We start from the raw sequence: 9,616 nt of genomic DNA on the forward strand, positions 1-9,616 counted from the left end.
TTTACCCTTTAAATAGTAAGGTTACACTGAAAGATTCAAATTTACATTATTTTCGACTGTATTTTACCCTTTTAATGTTATAGTTACACTTAAAGGGTCACATTTACACTCTTTTTTTAAGTGTATTTAACTCTTTTAATGTTAAAGTTACACTAAAAGAGACAAATTTACACTATTTTTAAGTGTATTTAACTCTTTTAATGTTACATTTACATTAAAAAAGTAAGATTAAACACTTTACTAGAGTATTTTGGTCATAATGGGAGTTGGCATGAAATGTACTCTTTTAGTGTTACTTTATAAAAAAAAGATACCAATATTGATCTGTGAAGTGAATTTTTTATTTATTAATTTTTTTTAAATAAATGAAGTATTAAATAATAATGAATGAGATTAGTGGTGACAGTGCAGGGTTAACTTCTCCCTCTGAGTGACTCACTGCCGTCTGCTCCGTTGCTCTGCTGCATCTTTTCATTTTCAAAGATCCAGTGCAAACAACTCGAGGACAAAAACGTTGACTTGATGAGTTGACGACACGTGGAGCAGCACGTGGAACTCAGCTCTCCTGAAATGGCTTTACTGCACAGCTAATTTGAATTTTAATTAGATTTATTTTACTTTAGCTTCAAAATGGCTCACTGTTTTTTTTTTTGGTTTGTTTTTTATTACACTCTTGTTACTCTGTTTAATCAACTTTGAAACGTTCTTATTATGTGGTATAATCCAGAGTGAACCATAAAAAATAAACCTTTGTGTTGACACAGTGCTGACTCACCACTTTGACTACTAGGATATGCTGTTTGTACTTTGCTCCCGTGTTTGCTGATCGCTTTTTGTGGAGAAAACCAGCAGGAGAAAAAAACACCTCTGGCAAATAAGACAAATCAAAAAGAAACTGCAACGTGGTTCTCAAACCTTTGAGACCATGAACCCCCGAGGAAATACTGAGCTCTCCAAGTAACACAATGATCGCCAACGTTAAAAAACGGTTGCGTAAATAGGCCGAGCAAAGTCACAATATAGGGGAAAAACTCTCTAATTTGTGGCCACAAAAGATTCATTATATTATTAATATCATTTCTTTATCTGAACAGCCTGGCATTGCAAGGAAACCTTGTTACTGACGTTATAGTAAAGTGAGGAAAAGATATTCACAGATTCAAATTTCTGCGATCAATAACATTAAACAAAACATTGTCCATTACTTCACTATAATACAGTGGTAGTGCACGTGATGCTAGTTTTGTGAATATTTATTATTAAAAATTGACAATAACTTCCCTACAATACAGTGCAGTGTCATAATTGTTGTTGTCATCACTGTGATTCAAAATATGTCAATGTTATAAATCGCCGAATTTTGCTAACTTTACTTTAGTGTCACAGTTTCGGTGTCCATTTAATGTCCATTTGCTCACTCAGCTGTCCAAGGTGTTGATGGGTATGATACTTGGACCACAAATAAGTATTTTGTACCAAAGAATTAGCATTTTGTACCCACAAATTATGAACTCATAACCCCAATTTAGTATTTCGTACCCATGAATTTGCATTTCATACCCACAAATTAGTATTTCGTACCCAGTAATGAGAGTAATAAGAATATGTCATGTCTGGGGCTTAATAACTATGAACTTTTCACAGGAGGCAGATTTATTCCCAATAAGATAATTTGCTCTCTCATCATTCCCCTCTTCTTCACATGTACTTCACACACTGGTATAGTGAAATTAGATTAAGATGGAGTGAGAGATAAGGCATACAAAAAAATACATACATACAAAATGATTTCTTTAAATAAATATTTTATTTGAAAATAAATACATTTTCTTAAAATAGAATCAATAACATTACAAAAGCTTTGGGGGAAAATGGGAAAAATGGTGGTGGTGGTGGGGGGCGGGGTTTACCCAAATAAACAACGTGTCATTTTGGAACAGGGATTACAATCTCACAAGTTTATCTACCATTTTAAGACAAGTTCCCACAGAGTGTTTGTACTGTACATTCTCAGCTGCTCTGTGGGAAAGTGGTGTGGCGGCATCATCATCATCATCATCATCATCGTCCCTCACACTTGCGTTAACATGAAGTCTAACTTGGTCTTTGAGCTTCAGGCTCCTGCACCCACTGCAACACACTGGATCACTGGATCTACACACTTGTTAGTGAAAAGTGATTAGGATTATAATCTCTTGTCAATACATCAAAAACCAGCCACTGATTTACATGTATATCCGACACTCAGTACGTTAACATCTTAACAGTTTAGTTGTAAACAGTGAAGCATAGATTTGTTTGATTAAACGGTATCTGACTCCACTACACTAGAAGACAATGTTCCCCTTTTCAGCTAGTAAATCATTTGTTTTTTGTTTCTTAGCTCAAAACTTTAGCTAGCAGCTAGCATGTTGTTCCACCATATGTGACAGTTGAAAATGGTTGACAAATCTTGAAAATATTACTTAAATTACTAAAAATTACACTAAGATAAACTAAGTCATATGAAGACAACTTGCTTACTTTAGTTTAAATGAACTTGAATCATTTAGGTTTTAACAGCTGAAGCCATATTTTTTGAGTTTCTTTGTCAGTGTTTCTTTCCACGTCTAAGCTAGTTTGGTCCAGGCGAACATACATGCTACTCTAAGAGATTATCTGGGCGTGTTGGTCCAAAATAGTACAATTGACACAGTCAATAATCCAGCCAGACTGTTTCTGGTAAATTGTCAGCCAGCAATGCAGAGATGTTTTACAGTCGAGCGATGTTGAATCATTCAGGGCTAATGATAAAAACAACTACTAAAAGACGATGTAAACGTTTTCTATCTATTAATCGCTAACTGTACCTCAAGAAGTCCAAGTTTCCCCTTCACATCAACTATAGTCATAACATGTTAACGTACTGAGTGTTTCTTTTTTTATTTATTTTTTTATTTGAAAGTACCTTTAAAAGTATCTAGATCAACTTCACCTCTAGTCTACAGTACAAAGATACAACACACGAGAAGGCTGCGCTTCATGTTCTAGCAGAAATCAGAGGCCACTGTCTCGCTAAGGCCAAAAGTGTTTCCATTTCTTTCTTCTCTTCCCCCCCCCCCACAGTGTGGCTGCTGCAGTTCGCCAGGCAAAGAGCAAAATGGAACGCAAACTCGCCGGCACTTATCTGCCTCTGTCGCAGCTTTTCAGTCACAGATGTTTGACTCGAGAGCTGGCTGAGAATGGCACGCGTCCAGAGAGACGCGGGACTGCAGCAGGACAGATTAACACCCGTGCACCAGCACAGGCAGTTCTGACCCGTCAGGACTACGCCACAAATAGAACTCAGAGTGCACAAAGTTCTCCCTCCGCTGGTCTGCAGTGACACAAGCAGCAACCTTGACTTATATAAAAAAATCAAACAGTCTGTACCGATTGTGCTCAAAGAAACAGGGGGAAAAAAAATGTGTCCACTTTTGTAATTATTGACTTGTTGGTGAACGTGCAAGTTGACCTTCATTAAGACAAGCGTGTGAGAACGCGTCATTTCAATCTAATCAGTAGAAAAGCAGCAGAGTAAGCTAATCTATGACAAAAAAAAAACAACAACTTTGCACACACTGTGCTCCTGGCTAATGTAATCAATGCCACAGGTAGCGACAGCTTTAAATAATGATTAAACTAAGTGCTGCCGGGGAGCGCTGTGTCCACACACACACACACACACACACACACACCAAACAGCCAGTGGTACAGGCCAGTGTAGGGAGGAGGACGCCAGGGCTGCAACCCTTCATCGATTACAAAATTATTCGTCAACTAAGTTTAGAATCGATTGGTTTGAATGTTTTTTTTTTCCATTATTAAAACACGATTTCTGATTTTTCCACGGACGCCATACGGTGGGGTCTTAATGCCACACAAGGAGGCGCACAAAAACGACACAAATGCATAATCTGCAATCACACACCACTTTGTTTTTCTTTGTGTCTCCATCTTAAAAATAAAAGCCTCGTCAGACCTGTGACCAGCAGCCTCTCACAGCTACTGTGTTGTTTTTGTTTCGATTTTTTCACGATTGCTTACGACAAACCACTGGAATGTTGCTGATGATAACTGCCTACATTCCCAGCTCTTCTACTAATTACTAACCCAAGACTTTCTCGCAAGTGAGCACCGTAAATGTCAGAGCCATCTACTGCCAACACATTTAAGCAACAGGCTACTTTGCCAATGATTCAATCACAGTTAAATAACAGGGAACAGATGCGATACATTTAATGACAGCATTATAATTTGTTTTATATATATATATTTATATCTAAGTCAGGTAAAAGAAACAGAGAGCAGAAAATAATCCAAGTGGCACTTTTCAACCCAACTAATCCGAGGTTGCTCTCCTGCACCAAAGTATATGGAGAAAATCAGCATTTTTAGCACAAAGGGACACAGGAAGTGCTGGTCTACTGTCGCCTCATTTGCTAAGTTTGTGTCATTTAAATAAATCCCAAAAAAAGGTTTTAAAACACCAAAGTTACAAACTAACACATCTGAACATACTGTTGGAGGCAGCAGTGGATCAACAACTCCTGTGTGCAGTGACCCTAAAATCGCTATTTTTTCTATAGGATTTGGTGTAGGGAAATGAGTGGTTTACAAACTAAACCCCAGCATGTTGCTGCACAAACTCACTCTTCTGCTCTTCAAGGAAATGTGTAAGAAGTCAGTTTTGAAGAGCCAGCCTTCAATATGCAAAAAAAAAAAAAAATGGACAGAAAAACAACATTCTACACTCGAAATCCTGTCATCCTTGTACGGAGGACAAACTCAGAGGACAAACTCTTATAAATGTTTGTAAAACATCTGCTACTAGTTGAAGATGTCATGAGAAATAAAATGCATTTAGTGATGCCACAGAACCTAGCAGACCCAGATGGACAGTCTTCCCAGGTTGTCTTCGCCCCCTGGTGATAGTTAAGCTTTCAATTATCCCAAAGCCTTGGCACAGCAGGCACGAGTGCTGAGGGCCAGATGGGTCCAGAAAGAGCCCGCTGCATCAGGATGCGACAACACGGGCCAAACACAACAGATCTTACTGGCACCAGCTCAAAGAGGAGGAACCTCGTGCTTTTTCTCTGTGTTTTCTCTCATTACGACTCTTCATTAACTCGCAGGCAGGTCAGTGTGAAGACAGACACGGATTCACCCAAACAGAACCGAGAGATTGTCAACTCTCGCTGTGCTACTGCTCCCGCTCAGTCATTCTTTGGGTCTGAACAAACCGCGCAAACGTCGCTCAGCAGCTCACCGTGCTCGGCTGCTGTTTGCACACAAAGTCCGATATGAAGTCAAACTCGTTCTGTCCCAGGAAGAGCTCGGGAAGCTCCTGAATACGGTCTAAGCCCAGCTCCAGCACCAGAGAAGTCAGAACCTCCTCATCGATCAGATCCATGTCCATGCTGTTCTGGCCCAACGGGCCGCCGAGGTGCTGCATGCCTGACAGCTGGGCCGGGCCCATGCGGTACTGAGCACCGTTGGGCAGGTGGTGTCCGTTGGCCATGCTCAGTGGGTGTCCGTGATACTGAGTGTTGAGTTTCTGCAGGTGCATGCTGGCCATGAGCTGCTGAGAGGTGAGGTTACCAGGGTGATACTGCTGCGGGTGGCCACCCTGCTGCTGCTGCTGCTGTTGCTGCTGTTGCTGCTGCTGCTGCTGCTGCTGCTGCTGCTGCTGCTGCTGAGGGTGCATGTGGTGGTGGTGCTGCTGCTGCTGCTGGTGCTGAGGAGCTTGCCCATTGTACATCATGTTCCCAGACATCATCTGGTGGTGGTGGTGGTTGGCCATGGGAGAGCCGTTCATGGGACCACCCATCCCTCCGGGACCCACCATGCCCGACCTCTGTCTCATGGCAGCCTCCATGTTGTTTTGAGGGTTCCTGCCATAGTGCATGACCTGGCCGTTGGGCAGGGTGCGCAGGCCGGGCTGCCCGTTGTGCTGTGGAGGTCCATTCATACCCATCCTGAAGCTGTGGCTCATGGGCATCATCATGTGTTCAGCCATGTCTCTTCTGTCACTACAAAGAAGACATTTGTATGAATAACAGATGATTTTTAATACATCCAGTTACGCTTGGGTAACACTTAAATGCATTAATACAAATGAATGTCGGACTGTCTGCTTGATATATCAACCAAGTCTCTGAAAGCTGGCAATAGCAGGCTACACTTTGAAGGAACAACCTAAATATCCAAGCTACTCTTGACCGTCCTCTGGTCATAGCCACGTTCTCAGAACACATGGACTGGACATCTGCTAGAAGCCTCAGGTTTTCAGATAATCTCCATAGAGAAAAGCAGCCTTTTTAGCTCACAGGGACACAGGAGCTGCTGGTCTACTGCTGCTTCATTTGGTAAGTTTGTGTCACTTAATTAAATCCAAACGATGGATTTAAAAAGACCAACGTCACAAAATAACACATTTATACTTACCGATGAAAGCAGCTGTGGATCAACAACGTCTGTGTACAGTGACACTAAAAAATGTTTTTTCTATGAGATTTGGTGAGTGGTTTTCAGTGGGAAAACACTGTCTCATGGTGAGATTGCTCTACAAAAATATTCTTATGACAAAGCAGGTGAGTCTTTTGTTAAGCGGCTAAAATCTGACCTTTAGAAACAAATCATGACTCATTAGCACAAATGACTTTGTCTAACATTGTCTGCGTTTTGCTTGACAGAGGATTAACCCGATATTTGCAGACAGCTGCATAGTTAGCCAGCACTCCAATTATTATTATTATCATAAAATCATAGCCGATCACAAACATGGGCAGATCAGTGTATCACGTCAAGGATTGTGGTCATACTCGTGACAACATCAAGACCCCTTCACTGTTCACACCGACTGTTACAACACAACAGACACACAGTTGTTCCTAATACACGTCTGGAAGCACACACACAGTTGATGCCCTTGTGGCCATGTGGAGTATGGCAATCGGGTATGTATCGACCTTAAAATGTAAGAAAATGTCCTTTACGCTGGTGGACCAACTTATGGTATATGAACAACATGCAAACCAATGTTAGGGTTAGTGACAGTTGTATTTGTTTTCGTTGGATTTGAATAAAAATGTCCAAAATTTTAAGTATGCTCCTGGAAAATCTCCATGAACTATCACAACTGCACATTTTCTATATTTTCCTCTATTAGTTATACAGTTGTTGTTTTTTTGCTTATGTTTTTTTGCCCCAACGACCAAAACAACTTCCTTGCCCTGATTCTGAAAAACACAAAACAGAGAGGTCGGGGCTGAGGTGTGAAGGCGAAAAGGGTGAAATGAAACTGAACCTTAGACTTTCAATCCAAACAAACCCCAGAATCATAAATTCACATCTTGTTTCATACATTCACATCACAAAGACACATCATATAGAGCAGCTGATAGTGAAACATATGTCAAACAGACCCGAGAATACTCGAGGATGCAGAAACTATGTTTCAATTTCTATTCTTTTGACAATTTGAAAACGAATAAAAATAAAGATCAATAACTTGACATTGTTCCTACAAAGAACTGTTATCAGGATTCTTTTAGACCTTTGTTTTCAGGAGACTTTAAACAACAACTGCATTACAGGACATGTAGGATCTGGTGGGGATTTTTTTTTTTGAGTATAAATGTCATGTTATGTCATGCTCTGATTTGCACTGCTCTTTCTTTAATCTGTTTCTGGTGAGTCTGTCCCCTTTTATGTAAGGGTTTAACAACGTTTGCTCGCTTTAAAACAACAAAATTAAAGCACGGACTTCCAGCAGCGACAGGAAGAAACCTCCAAACAGACACCATCAGTGAATTACCACAGAATAACACGCTAACAAGGGAGGGCAGCAATACCCTTGCAGCCAAAAGGACACAGAGGAATGTCTCCTAAGACCACACACACACACACACACACTCATCAACCCACCACTGTCTTCACACAGTCATTACTAAAGAATCTTATTATGACGTTGTAAATATGCCATTTACATATATGTATGTATGTATTGGACATTCATAGACATAGGCTGCACTATACGCTGATGCTGTAATGTGCTGCAATGGTTATTGGCCTGTTAAAAACTGATGACAAGGTTTTAAACAAAGGCTGAATATTATTAAAAAATAATAATCATCAGTTTAAAAAAGGACAGAGAGATTCAGCTAATTCATCTGATACAGTTGTTGCAGACTATTGACACCACCTGGCTGCTTTCAGAGCAAAAGTGTCCTCATTAAACAGAAAAACACTTTAATTTTCCCCCCTTATTTAAATGACCTAAACATTCTGCTGTGTGTGTGTGTGTGTTCTTCACATGTACACCAGAATTATCATTCAGCCAAAATGCCACTGCTGTGTTCACAGATTTGAGGACATAGTATAATAATTAGTGCTCGCATTATAGCATGCCATACTGTGTATAACGATGTACATGTACGTGTGTGTGTGTGTGTGTGTTAAAGACTATAGAATAAAACTAAATCTAAATGATCATCGATGATAATAATAAAAAACAAATGTGGTGCTCCGGCTGTGCGCGTGTATGTGTGTGTCGGCAGTGGAGCAGGAGGAGACACGTACCCGATGCTTTGATGCAGAATCCGGATACGGTGAGAAGTTGGATCGGTGCTGGGGCTGCTTGTTCCTCCAGCTGATGCTCCGACTACATGCAGCGCTGCCGCGGATTGTAACTCTGCTGCGCCTCGGCCAGTGAGAGGAGTTTCTTTTCTGGGTCAAATGAGGGATTATATACATCTATAAAGCACACACCGAGTGAGAGAGTGAGGGAGGGAGGGAGGGAGAGAGAGGGAGAGGGAGGAGGAGAGAGAGAGAAGAGGGGGAGGAGCTACCGTGCTCTCCGTCTCCTTTGTTGCCATTGGTCCTTCCTTCTTAATCACCGTGTAAAGAAACGAACTACCTCCACTGATCCAGCGGAGCCGCGGCTCGAGCTGCTCAGCTGGGACGTGCGCGCGCGCATACGTGAGATTTCAGTGCCTTCATTAGCCTTGAACTGTTATGACTAATGATCCCCACTCTTTACAACTGAGAGGATCAATCAGTCATTCAGCAGATGGTTTAAAGTTAACCGGAAGTCTCTAGAATATAAAATATAACAAGACATTTTCACTTTATTGTGACGTACAACTTTACCACTCTTTAAAAAGAAACCTTAAATGATCACGTTGTTGCAAATGTCCTAACGATAAATGATCTCATTGTGACGTCAAATGTCTCACGTTATAACAAGAAAGTATAAAGTATCTAGCTGTAAATGTTTCATGTTACGGGTCAGACCAACCACTGGCAATGGATACGGTGATAATTGCCCCCCTTTTTTTCCAGTGGGTTCACCTTAGTTCAGAAATCCCAGGCTTTACTTTCCTGACTGTTTGTCTTGAGTTGACATCAGCAGCGTCAGTTCAGTGTTTACCTGTAATATAACTAATTCATCTATTTATTTTTCTTTAACCTCATTTGCATTGGTCAAATATGCCGACTTGTCTTCAGTTGGTATGATTCACTCCACTGGAGGGGTTTGTGAAAGTCATGATACTTTTTTTCCTTGCAGCACAAATGGAAATCTAACCACCTCCAT

At 40.8% G+C, this 9,616-nt stretch overlaps 1 protein-coding gene across 1 annotated transcript; it reads right to left on the reverse strand.

Moving 5' to 3' along the window:
- Nucleotides 1-1,788: 1,788 nt before the first annotated feature.
- On the reverse strand, nucleotides 1,789-8,790 carry LOC122786232 (cbp/p300-interacting transactivator 3-like). The gene is given in 3 exon segments (XM_044052381.1): nucleotides 1,789-6,050; nucleotides 8,602-8,732; nucleotides 8,734-8,790. Coding segments are annotated over 3 exon segments (948 nt in total). The 5' UTR covers nucleotides 8,776-8,790; the 3' UTR covers nucleotides 1,789-5,275.
- Between the last annotated feature and the right edge of the window lie 826 nt (nucleotides 8,791-9,616).

Source organism: Solea senegalensis, linkage group LG20, assembly GCF_019176455.1.
Source record: "Solea senegalensis isolate Sse05_10M linkage group LG20, IFAPA_SoseM_1, whole genome shotgun sequence".
Lineage (NCBI taxonomy): Eukaryota > Metazoa > Chordata > Actinopteri > Pleuronectiformes > Soleidae > Solea > Solea senegalensis.